Source organism: Homalodisca vitripennis, chromosome 3 (genome assembly GCF_021130785.1).
Source record: "Homalodisca vitripennis isolate AUS2020 chromosome 3, UT_GWSS_2.1, whole genome shotgun sequence".
In the NCBI taxonomy this organism is placed as follows: Eukaryota; Metazoa; Arthropoda; class Insecta; order Hemiptera; family Cicadellidae; genus Homalodisca; species Homalodisca vitripennis.
In genome coordinates, this window is record NC_060209.1 from 74,072,559 (window position 1) to 74,095,031 (window position 22,473).

At 34.7% G+C, this 22,473-nt stretch overlaps 1 protein-coding gene across 1 annotated transcript; it reads right to left on the reverse strand.

Annotated features, from left to right (window-relative positions):
• Nucleotides 1-1,299: 1,299 nt before the first annotated feature.
• On the reverse strand, nucleotides 1,300-21,302 carry LOC124357064. Its single transcript, XM_046808469.1, has 6 exons — nucleotides 21,168-21,302; nucleotides 11,966-12,169; nucleotides 9,991-10,230; nucleotides 3,743-3,907; nucleotides 3,220-3,357; nucleotides 1,300-2,012 (listed from the first exon to the last, which is right to left on the reverse strand). Exons 1-6 carry the CDS (start codon nucleotides 21,174-21,176, stop codon nucleotides 1,761-1,763), a joined length of 1,008 nt encoding a protein of 335 aa, XP_046664425.1. The 5' UTR covers nucleotides 21,177-21,302; the 3' UTR covers nucleotides 1,300-1,760.
• Nucleotides 21,303-22,473: the final 1,171 nt, after the last annotated feature.

Below are 22,473 nucleotides of genomic sequence, written 5' to 3' on the forward strand. Positions count from 1 at the left end.
AAACTAATTTTGAGAACCTCACACACGTAAGGTAACATTCATAGCATTCATCATTAAGGTGGGTTTTATAACAGTGTTTAAATAGTACTTCCAATGCATTAGCTGGTTCATTCGTCGCTGATGCAATCTAAAATAAAAAAGTAGATAGTAAATCTGTCTTTACAAAATGCATTACACTAATGATTAAGCGTTGTATTTCTAATATTTTCTAAAATTTAAATGTTCTGACTCTTTAATAAACTTTGGCTGAAATTGTAAACAGTGTCAGCTCACTTTGGACTACATGTGTAAATATATTCCTCAATTCTTAAATATTCTGAGAAACATATCACTTTTCTCTCTTTATAAACCTTCCTTGGACTTCAAGGAATATTTTAAATAAGAATTAGGCGAACTGATCCAGCTGTTCTCGAGATTAGCGTTTAGTAACACATTTAGCGATTCATTTTGATATAGTAGAGATTAGATGTACTTTTAACTGTATGTTTTAGCAGATATTAAGTATGCAGTGATTGTTCATTACTGTAATGCAGATATCAAAAGACGAAATTACTATCTAACTTTCACTACTACTTTGAATTTAAAGACTTATAAAACACATCCTAGTTCTCTTTTGACAGAATTAGGCTTCTCAGACCTCTGTATGTGTCTATATATATATATATATATATATATATATATATCCGATATATATCCGTTATCGGAGAAACAAGCAAAATCAACTAGTATGGCACACAAAAAATACTAAGACCAGAATACTTTACAATGGGTATCAATGTACAATTTTTGGCTTATATCCTTGATCGGGAAAACAAGGCAAAATACACTATAGCACTGAAGTAAATTAAAATGACCATAAATTTACACATTTTCATGGCAACAAGCCAAACTCAAAAATGCCGTCGGAAATGCAATTCATTCGAACCAGAAGTGTTCATGCGTAGGCAAATCCTATGAAATTGAGTACAAAACCGCAGATAACTGCTAGTTGTAATATAATACATGAACTTGGAGATATTTTTCTGTATCTTGGATTTTCCTCCTTTGTTTCAACCCGAAATATATATAAATACTCATTTTAAAGTGTACTTGGCTTTTGCAGGATGGAAATTCTTTTTACTATCGTGAACTACAGAAAAATTGTCATCAGAGCTTAATACTCATTTGATTTATATATATATATATATATATATATATATATATATATATATATATATATATATATAACTATACACACATGTGTGTGTGTGTGTATTTAAATGAATAAGATGAGGGAAATGTGTCTTGAAAATCAACAACAACGATTGAAGTCATTTTATTAATTAACCTAACAAGTACAAATAAGGAACGTCATCATTATAAACATACGTACAAAGTATAAAAAATATTATATACTACCTAACTAATGGCATTTACATGACACTGCCGTGTAAAAATGGCATGTTATATTTTATTGATTACCTTTGAAATCAATAAGATGTGTAATTTTATAAATATCTTAAATCTCATTAAGATTTTTCCTGATTTCAAAATTATAAATACCTATGTGAAATTTATTAAAAATCTACTTAAATAGAGTAAATGACATTTGATGCTTTATTGTTTGATTGAATAACTAATGTTAAAAACTGAGACTCTATGTGCGAACACAACTTACTTCATTTCCGCTTTATTAGTGACTGTCATCAGTCTGGCAGAAGAAAGCTTTAGAAGGCAGAACAAAATATTTACACGAGTTCCACGCTACCCGAGGTACCAGGTCACTGTTGGTACGCCTGATACAGAATCGGCGATGCAGTCGGCTGTTGTGAGGCGTAACCGATGGCTGCCGCCTTGGCTTTAACAGGAGCGGCCAGGCGGTGCGGTCCGGAGTAGGCACTCAGACCTGCGGTGGCTGGAGCACTAGACTTCCCTACGTATTGGGGAGCGGCCACGAATTGGGGGGCCACATATGCTACTGCCGCTTGTGGCCTCGCGGCATACTGTGGGGACGGACCTGCGTGCGCTGATGCCTGTAGTAAATCATGCATTTCTTAGTTAGTAATCAACGTTTTCATTAATCTTCAAAATTGTTAGTATTTATATTGTTCTGGATTATTTAAAACGAGTTTTAATAAACCTATGTCTAGCATAGTATAAACATGAATTTTTATACCATATTTTTATTTTTGAAAGGTCCATTGTTTATGACTTTTACAATTAAATTACAAGAGCTAGAGAAACATCACTGAAAATCACACTGTATCAAATAGTGTAATGTTAATTGATTGTTTGGAAAAGCCTAAATTCGTTCTCTTAAGAAAAAATAAAAAATTGCGAGACTAGTTATTAAACGTGAAAGGATAATAGGTCACGATCAATACACAAATATATTTTACATGACGTTTCAGAAATTCTTTTTTCCAGGTGTTAAATAAAAACTTAAATTTAAGGACGCTTAATAGTTAAAATAAAATCACATGTTGATAAACATTGCAGTTACCAACACTACGGTATGTCAAAAAATAAACAAAGAACACCTAGGAATAAAACACAAGTTCACAAATGTATTGATGTTCACTACAACAATACATAATACACAATATTGTACGCATCACAACCCGTATTGACGATATGTTTGCAAAACATGATGATGGCAAATGTCCGTAACCTTTTAATATTGTCAAAGAATCGATCAATAATGGAGGTGAAAAATAATCAGTCGTGAGAAAGAGCGTATAATGTTTTACAGTATGTAATATTTAAAGAATATTACATACCTCGACTTTTTTAATGCAGTAAATGATGTCCATGTAAATAACTTCAGATTATTGTAATTAAACCTTTAAAAATATTAAGCATCTTCAGTGTGATATTTTCAAGAAGAAAGCCTCAGATAAAATTTAACATTCTTCCAGGATTGATTCAATTGCAGCCATGACGAATTCCGATGCCAGTTTGTTGGTTTTTGTTTACTTTAACTGAGAAGAAATGATATTTTGTTTTTTTTCTTTTTGAAGAATTGTGTTTGAGCCCGAATTTGAAAGCTTCTTCTGGAGGGGTGCTTATAATCGAGCAATAAATAGAATGATTGTTGTGGGTTAACTGACCTTGGACGCTCGTATTTCCGAAAAAAAATCAACTTAAGGTCTCAATAAGAAAAGTCTTGCTCCTGATTGTTTTCCACAGGTTCCGGAACGTTACTATGTTTATGAATTGATAAATAGAGAACCGATATACCTCCAAGTACTGCTGGGTTTGCTGTTTACGGACCAACTGCTGAGGAATCTGCTGATACTGTTGTGGCAGTGCCGATGGTGGCTGAGGCAGCTTCACTCTAATGTCTGTTGGCTCACGGGAGACGTCAGCCTTAAAGCCCTACATACAAACATTTATGCATTACATTGAGTACCTGTGAGTATTAATGACAAACAAGCATCTGAACTTTATTTGTAACACAAATGAGTTATCAGAAGAAGTTATGTAGTTGGGTATATTAATGAAAATTTGTGTGAGCGGTTTTATCTAGAGGTTCGAGGAAAATTATCACTCATAAATATATTATATAAATTATACAGACAGTAAGAAACTACATAATACCATCATAGTTCCTAAGCATTAAACATTGTTTTTATGCTATTCATCCTACTAGACACTTCTTTGTAAATATTTATGATATGAAAAATTCATTAAATAACCCTACTTTCTTATAAAAGGTTTTAATTGAACTGTATTACGGGAAACTGCAGTGTATAAAACCCACCTCCTTGGGGTCCGCTGTGTAAGTAACGGTGCGGATGTAGCCATCACTGTCAACTACGCTGTAGCTGCCAGAGATCTTGTCGCCCTCTCGTTGCTCCTTGCGGTTCTGATAGTTGGTGAATTCATCGTCTTTCACATCGAATGAAAACTGGTAAGCTGGATTGGGCTGCATACAGACGTACAATAAAACATATTAGTAAAAAGCATGACTGAGCTAACAGGAGAATAACACAATGATAATTGCCTTCCATCGTGCAATATAAATTTCGTAGAACAGCTACTAATTGTTAAAAATCAATGGTAGATATCTGAATGGATTTTGTCAGGTGGTTTCTTTGTAAAATTTACTATTAAAACACAAAATAAAAAAAAAAATATTACAACTTCCGGTTTGTTAAGCGTTTTGTTCAATGTTCCCCCCAAAAATTTCAGTGTAGCGAATTGCTACTTGCTACTAGGAAGGGTATTATTTAATGAGAATGGTGAGTTCACCCCCATTTCACTTATTGTGCACCTAATGAGAACACCTCTTCTTCTAGATTACACTTTATTTTGTAGTCCAGGTGTTGAAACAATGCAAAGAGTTCGCTTTGAGCCTTTTCTTCGCCGACTTTGCTATCTCTTCAGACGGACATGAACTTCATATTTCAGGAGTAAAGTCTTTAACAGCGTCAGATTTTAGACGCTGCACTAAGTGGAAGTTGAAGTTGAGGTGAACAAAATTCGCATAACAGGATATATAATATTTTTGCATATAAGGCATATAAGGATGATTCTATAATAGCAATTAAGTGTATTGAAATGTTTTATTGTTCATTCCAGTACAACCAAGTAATTTATGCCTTTTTGAAGGTGTCATGGATTTTTTGGCTGTAATAGAGAGGTAGACGTAATATAAAATAAGCTACTACAAAATATTATGAGTTAATTTAGAATTAGCAGACATGTTTCCTTTAACTGCCGTAGAAGATGGCCATCTAATGTAGAGAAAGGTTTGTTATGTTGTTAAATAAAGCAAGAGCAATTTCTTGCTCAAACTTATTGTAAGTATAAGCAAACCGTTTCATTTTAGAAATAGACAACACCTCCAGCTAACCAAAATGAATAAAATTTTTATATATCGATGGTCTACAGATCAAGTGGTGTTTAAGAACCTTTGTTTCCGCTGCGAAGATTACGCACATAATAGAGTGAATGTGACAAACAAAAGTGCAGGTACTTAAAATTGCAAGTTTAGGTCAACAGAGATCTTAATATACTTTCTATGTATTGGTACTATTAAGTGTTCGTTTATGAAACGGTGAAGACAGATTATGTCTAAATATTGAAAGTACGTATCTTAATATATTGTGTAAAGAATAAGTGTTAGGAGGCAAAGTGTGATCAAAAATTAGCTACCAGTTAGGATCGATTTGCTCCTAAGTATATTTCAACCAATGGAATCATACTATACTGCTTAATCAGAATTCTAAATCAGGAATATTTTCATCTAAGTGATATTGCTAGGCCATCTTTCAATCCTAATTCGATTCAGAACTGATAGGAAGAGCTTTATAAGGTTCCTTGTCGTCTAAGGGATTAGTGTTTAAGTTAAATTATGCGGCAAGAAGAATGATTTCAAAGGATTAATGTGACACTTAAATTATATGGCAAGAGAAATGATTTCTAATACGTCATTAGCCTTAAACTATCATTAAAAGGCAATTGTTAAGTTATTTTATTACAGATAGGAGTATGTAACCAGGCCAGTCAGTAACCAATTCTGGAAAATGCACATAATGGATTTACATGTGTAATCTCAGGTTGTTTCTGATTTTTGGTTGGTATACATTTCTGTAAATTTGTCACAGGGAACCCCCAAACTACATTTATACCGAGACGGAATGGTAAAACTCCCGAACACAGTTACTTACTCTTTGTTATTACCAAACCGACTTTTTGCAGTTCCGACCTTGGTCCTGTTTCTTATAGAACCATGTACGAAAGCTGAGCGGAAGTGCAAGCATCCATAGAGAAAGTGGTAGCGTAACTTTCACTGCAGCCACCAGGCTCTGGTCACTCATGTAACCATTACATAAAGGGACGGGTCTGCGTTAATTGGAGCGCATTCCTAAATCGGTAGCAGAACCTGTCAATTCGCTGACAAGAGAAGGAAAAGAGAGGGTGTTACGCCCAGAACTACACGGCATATTAGCATAAACATGACTTTCCTTGTATAACCCTTGATCACAATTTCTGGCCACCTAATCGCCTTTACAGTGTTGTTAACAACCAAACAACCAAATAGTTGCCCTTTACTATTTACGGAATAGCTATTGCACTGAAAACCAATGCTAAAAACTACGATTGGACAAGTGCCAAATAAGGCATTTACCCAGCATAGCAGCGGTAGTCGTTACCGGCAAACTGCAAATAGTCAACCCGTTACATTAAACCAACAGCGTACTTAGGCTTACTGACACGGTTTCCTATCTGTAAAGTAAAATAGCGTGTTTCAATGTTTTACACTCCGTTTACGCGTTTTCATTCTATGGAAACATGCCCAGTTTTGTTCCTTTGTAGAAAGATCGTTGGCAGTCTACGGCGTATACAGACCAACAACTCATAACAAGCCCCTTCACTATTGGTTCGACTAAATCACGCGGTCGTTTCGTAATGGGCAACCTTTCTCTCACTTCCGGGGGCGTGGCGCGTCCACAGGACTCCTGCTGTCTGAGGTAGGTGTCGCAAACTGACCCAGTAATAAATTACGCATAATGGTTTTCTCCTGATAGAATTTAGCATACTACTCTCGATTAACCGAACTTCCGGGTCAACCGAATCGATTCTAAGCAACAATTTTTGGGTTCACTTATATGAACACATTGCAGCTTTATGATAATATTCAGCGTAAAACAATTAAGGCTTACTACAAAATGTTCCCACCTTCCGTCAAATGTCAGTCTCGCGAGTGGTACAGAGAAAATCTACATGTATTTGACACGATAGTTCCATCATCATAAATGCAGAAAAATTATATCAATTAGCCGGTGGCATCGTCAAGTCATTTAAAAACTATACAAACACAACTCACAAATAGTCACACAAAGAACCGAAGTTAAATGAATAACCGGGTACATGGACATGTCCACGAAACGGTCCGGCGGCTATCGATCTGGAATCCGCATTGTTTTGTTGCAGGGGCCAACAATATGTTCATGATAATTAGGCGTACTCTCATTTAATACGCGTTTAAGTTATAAAAAAAAGATTTCGTATATTGTTGTTTATTTACTTAATTTTTGTTTGAATGCATTAACCTCATCAAATTCGATTAAACAAGATCCTAGAGTAGTTTTCATATAAACTGCATTTTTTTAAGTTTAAAATGTATAAATACCTTAATTATTCTTATACTGAGTAGCTTTTGTTAATTCTCCAAGAAATAATTGTTTTACATGTTAAATTGCTGATAATACGGCTGAACAGCAAAAACTTTCAAAGTTAAGTACAATTTTGCTGAAAGAAGATTAATAGGTCTACTCGGTGTAGTTCGCGTTGTGTTTTAGAGGTGATCTTCTCATTTTTGCCATACTGAATGGTTTAGTATCTATTGTTTACCAATTTGAAACGTCGGAATACCTAATTTAATATTCCAATTTTAAAGAGACTGCGGGATGAGTGCTTGAACGAGATGTAACTTTATTTCTACCTTAGACGGTGTTTCTTAGTAAGTGTTATTAAGCAATAACAGATAGCAACCAGAAAACTTTACGTGGGATCCTAACTACACAAATGCCGAATTTTCAATCCTTCACAGCCCAAGGACGGAATTGAACACCTATTTACTGGGTCCAATATCATCAAAGGGTTATCACTTATCACAAATAAAAAAATCCCAATAAACCTTATTCCTAAATCATCCATAAAATTTATCCTCGAAGTAGAAAAAATTAAACTTGAAAGAACTCCATTTAATGAAAAAGAATCGGATCGATCTTTCCAGAAAATGGGTGTTGGGCGATTTAGTTCGAAATCCATAACGTGTTCTCCAAATAGCAAGATAAAACTTCTGCTTGCATTTTTCTTTTATACGGCGGCATTTTATAAAAAGTTAGGTTAGATCAGGTTAGTTTACAGTTATTTAAAATGCATTTGTTGTTTGTTACCTGAAATGATACAATTGTGTTGTGATATGATAAGGGTTAGACAATGAAGAAGCACTAGACACTGATTGATAAGATACAAATTATTGCTTATACTCGTACTATTCCAGTGAAAACTTCCAGTTATAACGAAAAGAAATGAATTTCCTACCGTTTATATTCGCATAGAAAAATGCGGACGCACAATAATAAAATTCCCCTATCCTTATCTAGCATATGTCATCTTCTGTGGTATCATATGCACCAGCTTTATGTTTTGGAAACCTTATCTCCACATGGCCACTTGGTGTACTACTGTAACAATCTCTAGAGAAGAAAGAACCCATAACCTACGCATGATACCATCTAACAGCTACAAAGATCGGTTGTACCTCCTCCGATGATTCAGTATCGGCCAGTGAACCCGATCAATGGTATCGGACTACGTATTGTTGCGCAATGCTGCATTTCTCCGCCTGGCATTGCGCAAGGTGACCGGCTTTCACCTGTGTGGGAACTCGCAGTGACATTGGGAAATGCAGCATCCGTGACGCAAGCCTAGCTGGAGCGGCATGCACACGACCACCATCCACTCTGAGGTCAGGGAGCTGCGGAATTGTGTGGGAAGATGATGCCCCTGCATCTACTGTCAGAGCTCATTGTGAAGAAGATCCTGACCAGATATGGTCAGTTTAATCTTGTCATCCCATGTTTGGCTCTGTTATCCAATGACGGTTTACACAATCAATAGGACTGCAATGGCATAGCTTCGACTGTATGGTCTTTTTTATTTTTGACGGTTAAATTTTTTTTATGGATTGATAGTATCTGTTGTCTCAAGAATACGTCATAAAATCTTTTAATCCTACTCAAAGCAGTTACTACTATTAAATTTAAGCTAGTGATAGAATTGACAAAAAATATTGTATCGTATATGCCATTATTTTAATTTTAGATTAACTAATGACAAACGTAATTATGAACAAAGCTTTCATATAACAACTTTTTCCCATCAAAAGATTTGTAAACACACTCGTATTAATTTATAGTAGATTGTAATGGTGAAATTCGACAGTGAGTGTTAAAATAGTAATACAGTTTAAACTTAAAGATACAGATTGCTTTTAGTTAAAACTGAACATGAAATTTAAACTGTATTTAAATATAGAATACATTATTTACTAAGAACATTACATTCGCAGTAATAACCAGGCTACAAACTGTTCCTCCTAGCACACACAATGTAATGGTTATATGGCACATCTTTTCAAACCCGATTTGGTAAGTCGTTGTCAATTTTGACATTTCGGAGGTGGATGATCTATGTCCCACTGTAATTGAGCTAAAAGGTCGACTTTCGTTCCTACTTATTTCATGGCGAAACATTTTCCAACTGTGTAGCGCTCGTAATGGTTTTAGGCTCCAGTATTACGCCACAGCAGACATTGCAAAACTGCACGCAGGGGAGAACCATAACGTTTCATGAAGGTTACCTTTAGATCTGGATTTAAGTGGTTGTAGAATGACAATTTCCTCTATGATTCATGTGTGGGTTCTAAGATTTGATTGAAATTTGATAAATTGTTGTTTCATAGTGGTTTTTTTTTCCAAGAAAAAGGGTTAAATTATATTTATATTACGATGGAGGGGACAACACATGAAAGAAAAGGTATCTTTAACATTACTTAGTTCTTGAATTGTATGTGTGTTGTGTAAATGCCGTGTTCGTCCGTCCATATTAACCTCGTGAAAGCGTCAGTGGTAAAAAAGTAAATAGTTGAAAGAGATCGTTATTTGTATATGAAATGCTATTATAGGTATTTTTTAGTACTTCAGATTGACGTTGAAAGAAAGTGTACTATTAAGTACTGTCGAGCGTGGCTGCTGTTTAGATGGGTGACCGCTGAGCGAACCGGGCCTTTCAACGTGGTTATTGGTGGTGGTAAGTCCCCCTAACGCCGTTGGTCCCCAGATTAAGTGTTAGAGAGGGCTTCTTAGCCCTAACTTCGCCATGTCATCTATCAGATCCATACGGCTTAATAACTAATGCACCGTGTAAATTACAGGCAGCGTGATGAGTATAGACAGGCTGTTTCACATGAAGGTATACAGAGCATATACTAACGTCATAGTCCTCCTCGGGCTCCTTGTCAGGTGCACCTGGCAGTGGCCTGAGCTTCCTGAGGGGCTGCAACTGGGCGGGATCATGGTACTGTGGCACGCCTGGAGCGGGTCGGTAGTACACCGGCTGGTAGTCCTTGCCCACTCCGACGCTGCTGGAGAACGACTTGTAGCTGGTGGCTTGAGGAGCTGCTTGCGGCTGGTAGGCGGCGGCTGCTTGTGGTTGGTAGGCGGCGGCTGCTTGCTGCGGACACAAAAGTGTGCGTTAACATCGTTTATCGAGGTGCTGCTGAGATATAATTAAAATATTTTAGTAATTTCCTGGTGATACAGAATTTTAGTGCTTCTCCAAATGAAAATTTTTTGATTTAAAAGACAGAAACCTTAATAGCAGTTTTAAAACGAATTTGTCTAGCTCGATTTTGGGTGATGTCTACCGATGAACCTTAATTTTTTGTAACATTTGTAACATTACTTCGCATTTGAAGAACAATCATGAGGAAATCAATTGGATATTATATTCCAAGCGAGAAGAAGACTAGGTTTTAAATACTATCTCGAGACGTGTTTCTAGTTTTCTGCCAGCAGCGCGAGGTGACGCCGAAGGCGCAACTGAATCTAGCACTGATGGCCAAGTAGAAGTTTTGATCAGTGCTCTCCTGTGATCAGATCACGTTGAATGATTTGGCACAACTGCTGGTCATCAGTGCGACCTTTGAATGGAAACCACATTATCAGATGGTACTTATAGATTTTAAAAGCGTTTTTATCTTTGAAATGCAGGTCAAAACCAACATCATAGCACACACACACACACACACACATAGCGCAGCTATGGTGGGATCGATTTATACAATGCGAATGTTGTGTTTATCTCCTTTTCGCCTTCCGCTCAGTTCAGTGTCTGAAATCTGACGCTGTCATAATCTTGGACGGACGAAATCTAAAGTCAACATCCGCCTGAAGAGATCCAAAATAATATGGGGACGAAGAAGCTCAAAACGAACTCTTATACGTGTAATCTATACGGAGAGGTATTCTCATTATCACACAAAGTTTACAATCGATGCTTAGAGACGATCCCAAAGCACCTGGACCAACCGAGTTTTTTTTCGTATAAAGTTGCTATGGTGGAAAGGGTTGATTCAATGCGAATGTTCAGTTAACATCCGTCTGAAAATTATGCACCTATTGAGACAATTAGAACATCTATTCTTATATATTATACTTGAATTTTTTGTCTAGGTGACTCTGATGACGAAACGATGCAAAGAGTCCGTGCCGAGCTTCGTCGCCGACTCTTTTTGGATCTCTTCAGACGGATATTGACTCCAACTTTAGGAGTCAAGTCTGTGACAGCGTCAAATTTCAGACGTTGCACTAAGCGGAAGGTGAAACGGAGATGAACTTATTAACATACTTATACGTAGCTCATACTAAAAACGTTTCTGCACTGTGGATTGCATAAAAAATTTTTCCTCATCTCGGGGAAATTCCGGAAAATATCCGAAACCTAGAATTGAATGCGAGAAACATGCCAATTAAATTAGAATGTGAATTTAAGCAAATTAATTAAGCTGGGGAAATTAATTTTGAATGAATTTCATTCGTAAGGTAAGTTAATAAAACCGATTATAATGTAGTTTTATGTTATAACACAAACAAAATTAGTAGTATTTACATTAATTAAACTATTCACAGAGTAATCCTAATACAATAGTATTTCAATGTCATAAAATAAAATTACTCTCAAGTAGGATATGGAAGCAAGGAAAGAGCTAGTGAGTACTTAATTTTAGATTGGCATAGAAGCTGTTGAAGACTCCTTCATTTTATACAGACTCACTGCAGAACGCGAACTTCAAACCACACCAACGATACTCCCTGCCACTTGTGTATTCTCTTATACTTAACTTACTTACTTACCTTACTAATCTTACTTAAATACCACTCAAATATGGATTGTTTTCAAAATTTACCTGGTATGCTGCCTGATAGGCCTGCTGATAGGCGGATTCTCCCGCGTCTTCAGCAGACTGCAGGGCGTAGGCCTGTCTAGCTCTGGGCACCACTGATACTGACTGCTGCTTGTGACCCGTCTGCTGGGCTGCAACGTATTGAGCGAGCTGCTCCTGGGTCACTGCCAGCACTCCCGCCCCCGTACACATAACCAGCAAACATAACTGAAACGAAACATTACAACATTTATTATAATTCCTGTGGAACACCTAACTGTCATGTCTTGATTCTGTTAAAATATTAGACCACAATATCATTTTGTAAGCTTTAGTGTGATCTACTACAATTCTTATTCTAATTGTGTGATAAAATTTGAATGTGAATTAAATTCAAGCGGTGCACAAGGTCGGTACCCTTCGGAAATGATCTTTTGCAACATTATTGCGAGTGGCGATGGCCGAGTGGTTTAAGATGTAAGACTTTGGATCTGAGTTGCAGACAGCGCAGAACAAATCCTGTCTGTGACTGTAGCACTTTTTATCAGTACCATCGACCTTGTAATGTATAAATTTCCCCCTTTATTCTGTATTATAAAATCCTCGCACAGGCTAATTGCCTATGAGGATTGGTAAAATAAGGCTTAAAAGGGGAACGGATTCTCATTTTGTAAAAAAATACGTTTGATTAGAAATAAACATTTGAATTAGAATACTTTTCTTTTTCCAACATTTTAATTTTAACTTAACAGTTGTTTTTATTTTGTCTATCATGAAATTATCAAACATTTCATAATCTGACATCAGTAGCTCTTGACTTATAATCAGGTGCGTTACTGCTAAAACTCAAGTACTTTTCATCAAACCCATTCCGTTATTTTTCTCCGAAAAGAACATTTGTTAACTTTATTTTGTTAGGCTTATTTCAGTATTAACTTGAATAAATACTAACGACAACAGTACGCGTTCTTAAAGAAGTTCCAGTAAGAAATTCTTAAAGTGAGACTTTGGATGTGTTAAGAATGCACTGCAAAACATTTTACCGTACTGTATATTCAGGGTTAGCTTCTCTTTGCGAGTATCTTCTGTAATTACGAATAAACACGTAAACGGCACATGAAAGTAATTTTCAACAACAAAGAATACATTACAATATTATGTAATTTCCTAATCACTCACCAAATGTGGTGCGGTACAGTCCTCATAAAAAGAACAGCAAGTCGGAGTAAGTACGACCTTTATGTGAGAGGAGCAGTTGATAGTCACTCTGTTTGATACAAAAAACTTATCTCATAATGCTTCGTGGGAACCTGCAGTGATATTGATTCGTATGGTAACCAAGAAATGGTTAAACCTGCAGATTAAAAAGTCTTTACATATAAAAAATAATAACTGCTGGCATACATATATAAATAAAAAATGTAAATGAAAAATTGACTGACAGTCTACATGAATGGCATTAAATTAAACAACTTTCCATGCTTTATGCAGTTAGGCTGAATGAAGTATAATTTCTTTTTTTAACAAACTACATGAGAATTTCAAAACTCGATGTGAATACTGTAAAGACCAGACCTGGTCCTGGTGTGTTTGCCAAGCATATTAACATTCAGTGGTGAACTCTTAGGCTTTTATTAAGATAATCTTAACAACCCCTAAATGAAAAGAGAAACAGGTCATATTTTATAGTCATAACTCTTCTCAGTAAAATCATATTTTTTAAAGCCTGACATTTCGGCGAAAGTAAAAACAACAGAAAACACTATTCTGATTGGGCTAATTCCATTTTTCTTTGTTCATATCCCTTAACCATTACAATATTATTACTACATTTACAATCTGTTTGTGGTGTTATCACTATTATACTCTCCAATGAAAGATGCAAAATCCATACTCTAAAGCGATATAAGTATAATTGAATATAATGGGGGCTTCGCATAAATTCATGTGAATTACACACCCGGATTAACAAATTAAAATATATTCAGAATAATGAAAAAGGGAGTAAAGAATATGATATAGATGAATATATTTGATTCTGTTTAAATTATAAAAAATATCAGTGTTTCACTGATGTCAATTAGGAATAGTCAATAAAATTCGGTAGTGTTGGTCTGTTGGTCAATTACTAGTAGTTCTTAGTCTGACCGAGAGACTCACTGTGATCTGTGTTTCAATGAGACTTCTATATTTCACTCGTCCTGTTGAAATCACTATAAATCTATTTTCCATCAGACCATATACCCTTCTTTCAAAATTAAAGAAATGATGATGTATCAGATAAACAATTTCTTACTCCATCTTGATGTATAATATCTTAAAGAAATAGATTTAAAATTCCAAGGTATCATAATTAACGATAATTTATTGTTTTGATTTAAATTTTGTTCTGCCCTGCAAAACAATATGTGGGATGCAGTTTTAGAATGTAATAAACATAATTTTGAAACTTTCACACGCGATGTATAATATAATGCTGAAACGTGAGACATGGCAAGGGGGCCGTCTGATAACGATATTACCAAAAGGTAGGCGGTCCGATTACAATAGACTAGAGAAAGTGATTATTCAACTTCGGCAGAGACTGGTGGGTGACCTATAACCCCGGTTATACATTAGTCAGTTCTGAGTGGTACGAGGTCCTGTAGCTGTCTACTTAGTGTCTAATATATTTAGAATTTGTAAGCAGTTTTATTGGACATGGAAGACGCTAGTCTCTTTAGGTTATATTATAGTATCCAAGGTTTAACTCCTGGAAAACAACCTCATTATTCTTTCAGGTTACTTTTCTAGATCCAGTTAAACTGATAAACCAACACATACTATGCATGTCCTGAATAAACTATTAGTACATACGAGAGCGTGAAATAAACAAGGCAAGGGGCTTTTTCAAGGGTATTGAGTGAGAAATTAGTTTGGTCATCAGTTTTTGAATGAGATGGCATACCCATAGTTTTCGAAAGAGTAGATAATTTAGTTACCAAATGTAGTGCGAGAACAATGATAACATAGTTATAGTTATCATTGGAGAATAAGGTTTGGCCACTAGGATTTGAATACGAAGAAGGCATATTAACAGTTTTGTACTGAAAAGACGGTTTAGATATCAGTTCTTGAGTGACAAGGTGTAATACTATCAGTTATCTACTGAGAAGATGGTTTGTCTATACACTTTTGAGTGACAAGGTGTAATACTATCAGTTATCTACTGAGAAGATGGTTTGTCTATACACTTTTGAGTGGACAAGGTGTAATACTATCAGTTATCTACTGAGAAGATGGTTTGTCTATACACTTTTGAGTGACAAGGTGTAATACTATCAGTTATCTACTGAGAAGATGGTTTGTCTATACACTTTTGAGTGACAAGGTGTAATACTATCAGTTATCTACTGAGAATATGGTTTGTCTATACACTTTTGAGTGACAAGGTGTAATACTATCAGTTATCTACTGAGAAGATGGTTTGTCTATACACTTTTGAGTGACAAGGTGTAATACTATCAGTTATCTACTGAGAATATGGTTTGTCTATACACTTTTGAGTGACAAGGTGTAATACTATCAGTTATCTACTGAGAAGGTGGTTTGTCTATACACTTTTGAGTGTAATACCATCAATATTATTAACTGAGAATATGAATTGGCCATCTGTTTTCAGTGAATTTCGTGGAAGTTATAATATATTATTTATAAAACTTCTGGTGGCAGAGGAGTTTGTACTGGAGACAAGTATTACTTCCGGACTTTGCAGAATTGATTGGTGTCGCTGAATAAAATAACGGGACTAACAGAGCATCGACTTTTGTTACCTTCACAGTAGTATGTATAAAGTTAACAAACTTCCCTCTCCACTCTTTTTAATGCGGTTATACATTCAATAATAAAAGTAACTGACTTGAATAACTGAAAGTAACTACTATGAAATAATTTCTTATAGTATTTAATATCATAGCAAGCATCCGTCTCCCATATACTATATTACTTCATAAGTTATTTCAATAAACACTGTTTTACACTAGCTATTAGGCAGCTCAGTAGATGGAGTTTCAGCTTATCATCCAACGGCCCCGGGTTCGAATCACTGTCCCTGGCAAACCATTTTTGTACGCTAACAAATAATTATCTGGGTTATATGACACAGTCCGGAATAATGTGATAGCCGTTCCTGGGCTAGAGCTTCAGATCAACTATCCATAAAAGTAAATATCACTACACTGATATTAACATTTGAAAATATGCCACAAAGAGTGACACAATTATATTGAAGACATTTCAAGGATCCTTTTACACATTTATTGTTATCTTGGTTTGAAAAACTTTAACAACATAAACTTATAATAGGTAGACTTTTTATGTTCTAATTACTATATTGTCAATCGAAGAGCTGAAAAATGTGATTTCTATCTATCTATTTGTCTGCCTAAATTAGCAGATTTTGGTACTATTAAATAGCAAGATATCTTGAAAAAGAAGTGACCTAAAGATTCGAAGTTTTGATTGAAGCTTCATTTCTATACAAGCAACTCTGTGTTCGATGATGGTATATGTCACTCCGTGGGATTTGGTTGAGCGTTATCTAACATTTTTACATTGGTAACCATGATGGCAACGAGAAAATACCAGAATAAATATATTTGTAAACGATCTGAATGTAAGCATATAAAGTTTTAACATAGAATATAGACCATGTAATGTATGAATATAATGTAGCCTGGCCACCCAAATATATCATCTTTTGATGACTTGATGTGTAGCATATAGTAAGAATTAAAATGTGAAGACTCATTATGTAAACCCTGCTACGAAACCCAACTTAATGAAATAAATGTGAATATCTAATATGGAAAGATATGTCTAGAGGGATTATTTGCTACACACACAAGAATGAGTTCTATGGTGTTGAAACCATGAAATTTTGGACAAAGCGCTAAGCGTTCCTGAAAGCCTGTCACTCAATAGGCTGTTACAATTTCCTTTTGCCTGTCGGGGGATATAAAAATTTCTTTTCCGTAAGGATGTCAGCCTGTTTATCTGTCCGTAGCACATATCGAGAATAAAATTAGCTATAGACTTAAAATTTCCAGCCTCATCGGAGTCTGTTACGTGACATGGCATACTCCAACTGGTATATAGTTTACAGAGTTACAAAAAATAGCGGATTAAATTTAATTTAAAAAATGTTGACTTTATATTAACAGTTTTCTCTCTTAAGAATATATGATGGATATATTTTTTAAATTTTAGTTGCGTGACAAAACACACTCAGATTACTAACCAACATGGGGGGTGACGTCATAGTGGCAATGACAAGGTGACCAACTGATGCAACTGATGTTAATTCTCAAAGGTCAGTTAATGGCAGACGAACATTAGCGTGCTCTCTGTGGTTGCTCACCTTGATCTGTCTCATCTTCTTCCTCCTGCTGTGCTCAACGTTAACTTTCGAGGGCACCTTAGCATTATGCTGGATTTTAGAAAGGGCATTCTGTTGCATCGAATAAATATTTTTGAAAAAGAGCTGAGTAATGGCAACTGTTATCTCTTATAACACGAATCTTTGTTTAAAGAGTAGCATAAAGCTGACAAAATCAAATACCACGTGTCGCCTAACAGACTTCTCTGAGGTATGCACAGATTCAAGCATACATCTCATTTCATTAGGTTAATTTGTTACCATGTCACATGTTAATATATCATTAAAACATAAACAAAAATGTAATGTTGAAGATTAAGTTGCTCCACCAACTATTACGAATGGTGCATATTATATGTGTGAATATACTTGGTATAATATAAACTGACGTCACTGTCCATAGCAACCCAAGGTTCAGCAATGACGCGTTAGGAAGAGCAAGTTTACAGCGTGGTTGATGATTGGATTGAGTTGGTGGATTGGAATCCCTCAGCGTCAAAGGTTTTTAGTACACTTAGACCCTGAAAAATCATGATTTTCAACCGGTAAGGTGGGCTGGAAGACATAGCCCTTTCAAATAACTTACCTGGTTGAGTCTTTAAAAATTTATGATCTCTATACGATAAACAAGGTAGCAGTACGCCATATATGTGACGCGTAACAGGTTTCGCTAAGTTTCATGCAAAATTTAAATCCTCCAGAGTATGTTTATCGAGATATCTTGCCACATAATCAATTCAAATTTTTGTTCATTAAGTTAGATTTTATAGTAAAGTTTAAATAATAATAATAATAAAAATAAAACAAACAATCAAACAGTGCTGTAGGGTTTTATATTTTACTGCATTAATAATCATCGTGTATCAATATGTCACTTGGTAAAATATCAAATAACTGTACTCAGCTGTTTCTCGTTGCTGCTATTGTTACCCATGAGAGCAATGTAAACATATTTTTCTAACGCTCAACCAAAATCTCGTGAAGTGACATGTACAATCATCAAATTCAATGTTACTAATAGATTTGAAGTTTCATGCAAGTCTATAGGCCAGTTCGTTCGAAGACAGAGAGACAGAAATTAAACTTTTCTAGCGCCACGAATGGCAGGCTTCGCTAATGTTTCACAGACCCAATTAAAAACTGCTGATATAAATAAGTTATGATTGTTTTACAGTATACAAAATAGAAGTAAGCCACACCACGTATCGTTAGAGGCTTCGCTTAGGTTGCATGCAAAATTTCAAATCTATAGCTTATTTTATTCTCGAGATGTTCTGCAGACATATAGAAAGAGAGACGACCATAAAGAAATGTTTACATTCCCTCCGGCAAACAAAAGAGAAACTACTGATATCAGCCTACTAACTCGCAGCCTTCAATAACGCTCAGCCAAAATCCTTGGTTGAACATGCGCCATCATAGCATTCATTCTTGTCTATGGAGGAAGGTTTCATGTAAAATTTAAAATTAACAGATGAAATCTTTCTCGAGATATCTAGCATATAATGCACTTTTTTGGAATTTTTATTCATTAAATTAGTTTTCATACCATTGTTCAAATAATACAGTTTCTGCGAGCTAGTGAAGGCTCTCGCCGTCTTCTTACATCGCCTTTCCATTATTTTTCTTTTCACTCTATGAAGAAATATCACATATTGAAATCTCAAATGATTGGATTCAGTCGGTTTAAAAATGTATTTATTATGTTGTTTTCTCATTTCTGTGATGGTTACCTATAAGATCAATGTAAACATATTCACTAACGCTCAGCCAAAGCCCATGGAGTGACATATACCATAATCGAACTTGGTGTACCTAATATATGTATATGAAGCTAATATGTTGCATACGAAGCTTAATGCAAAATTCTATGTTAGTTCATTTTGACATATTAAGGGACAGACATGCGTAAATGAAATGTTTCATTTCCCTACTAGTGAAAGACTTCGCTAAAGCTCCGCCTAAGAGGTATTCCAAAGTCCTGAGGTCAAGATTTCGTTATAAAAATATCTTAATTTTATTATTTCACATTCAAGCGCTTTCAAGTTTTTCTGATCAAGTTTACACATTTTTAATTTATAAAATACTTATTTACTAAAATTGTTATTTTAATCAGTAAAGTTAAAAAACTAAGAAAATCATTTGTTATTTGAATTTGACTTTTAATATTGAGATGTCTCTTACTGTAGGGGGAAAATATAGGAGAAATTGATTTTTATTTTTAATTTGTACATATGACGTTAAATCTTAAACTCAGTAAATCTGGCTATTACAATGAATTGAAGTTAACAGCTTCTTGCAATACAGAATAATGTGGAATTTATTTTTATTTTTTTATTATTATATATTTATAATAAAAAAAATAAAAAAAATGTTATTACATGTTTACATTCTCAAATCTTAAAAATTTAACTACTCTTTGATCTTCATTTAATTATTTCTACCTTTATAAACTAAAATATAAAACAATACAATATATGAGTATTTAATGTGCGGTCAAGACGCATATACATAACAATGGTCCTTCAAAATTTTCAAATGTAATTGTAAAATTGAACATTAATAAATGTATTACTTTATTATAAGACATAGGCTATTATTACATTATACAGGAGACTTGTGTGTGTGTGTGTGTGTGTGTGTGTGTGTGTGTGTGTGTGTGTGTGTGTGTGTGTGTGTGTGTGTGTGTGTGTGTGTGTGTGTGTGTGTGTGTGTGTGTGTGTGTGTGTGTGTGTGTGTGTGTGTGTGTGTGTGTGTGTGTGTGTGTGTGTGTGTGTGGTGTGTGTGTGTGTGTGTGTGTGTGTGTGTGTGTGTGTGTGTGTATGTGTGTATTCTTACTGATTATTTAAACAAAAATTTGAAGCTTTAAGCTAATCGCATTAACAGTTTTTGAAATGTGATGTATTAAATAAATAAAACACATATGTACAGACTGATACTGCAGGAACTAAGATAGACAAGGTTTATATTTGTGCCTATCTTCTTTTTTTTGCCTACAATTATTTCTAGAATATGCCAACATTTCACTAAACACTTTGTATATAAATACTAGCACCATGATATATTTACTATTTTTATTTACCATACAGTTCAATTTTTTGTTACATGCTGTAACGTTGAATACGCCAATTAACTTTGTTCTTTTTATTGCATTGTATTTATGTATTGTAATTTTTGTACATTTCTTTACATACAAAGTTATGGGAATTATTGAACAAAAATTTAAAAAAATATTCTATATTATCGAAAGCCTGTACAACACACGATCACAGGAACCAATCATGCTATATATAAGCGAGTTCTTGAATAATTAGGTATATTCTCGCCCACACTAAATAAGAATTATAAATGATTTTTCATTTTCCCTTTTTAAAGTAATTATTAACATGTGTTAGCTCTTAAGTTTTTGAATAGCTGTGTTGATTCTTATGGTTCTAGCGCTTATGTTGTAAATTAACATGAGTAAATATGATAATGTAATTCTGTTAAACTTTCCTCATTTCATTTTTTTAATTCTAAGTATTAAAAGGGATACAAAAAAAAGTTAAAATGACAAAAGAATTAAAGCGTCACATAACAAAATATTTTAAATAATACAATATAATCGGAGCAAAAACAAGGAATCTGGTAATTTAAATATTGTAATTATTAACATATTTCGAATATGCCTAATCAAAAACTACTTTTCGAGTTATACATAATATTCAATTGATATTTAAATGATTCGCAGTAAAATAAACATAAGAAATAGAATTGATTATATTTTGAGCAGACAGTTGTATGTCTAAGCAAACAGAAAATGTAGGTTACCTTGATCATGGTAGTCCACACAGAGATCACAGACAGACAGACGGGCAGGCGGGCTGCAGGAAGGTTTTATACCGGCCTGCGTCTGACGTGAGAGGAAAGGTTCCTCTGAAAGTCGGGAGAAATGGCGCCTCGCGCAGCCACCTCTTCGGCTCGGGACGGTCAAGCGAGGGCGTGTCCTTGGGAACATATCGTTATAAAACTGTTTGCTCTTATTTTACCAACAGGGAACGCCTACGAATGCAAACATGCTGTTTTACTTTTTGGTAAATTTGCCAAAGAAATTAATTATTATATCTTTTGTTTGCAAAGAATGCTGATTAAAATTCGCCTGTACAGGCTGACGTCTTGATTCAGCCCAAAAAAGAGAATTACTGTGTATTGTTTAGAGAGAATGCTAATTAAGATTCGCCTGTACTGATTGACATTTTGATTTAGCTCAATAAGAAGTGAATTATTGTATCTTCTGTTTACAGAGAATACTAATTAAAATTCGACTGTATTGTCTTGATGTTTAGTCCAATAAGAACAATATTAAAGACCAAACAATTTTCGGCTTGATTTTAAATCGTAGAATTATTGGGAAAAACTCCATTTTTAAGATATGATCAAAACGCATCCAAATGCTTTTTAGTTTTTCAACATTTTTATTGGTTATTAAGAAAAAACCAATCTTTCTGGTATTTGTTCGTTTATATATATTCTATAATATAGAATATAATAACTTCTACACTATGCAAGAAACACTAAAAACCCCTGGACGCGTATTCAAATAAAACATTTCCTATAATTCTACGAACAAATTAAGAACACAGAGTGTGTGAAGATTAACGTTATCCGCCGAGAATGCCCGTGTTCTAAAAGGTGATTATATGTAAATAACTCCTCATTTCGAGTAAAAGTTTTGAGTTGGATCAAAATGTATCCAAGTTGATATTAAGTCCAACATTTTGCTCAGACTATTGACAGTAAAAATGGCAATGGCCTGTCGGTATAACGAAGTCTAACGCTTTTTTATCACAATAAAATTAGTCTACGCTGTCTGTGTGTAAAACAAAGGCAGTCCAATGCCAGATATCTTCCCTAGATTAAGTAATTAGGACTTTTCAACATAATTCGCTAGTGACATACAAAAATGCCAGTCAGTTCCTAGGTCTGACCGTCAGAGAGACTTGTTTGTTCTAACTATCTCTGGTATAAGCTATTCTTATTATAAATTTATAATTCGCTTATTTTCACCACAGAAGAAACATACAATCTTTCCAAATTATTTATTAAATTTTAATCGTGTATATTATGTTTTACTTTT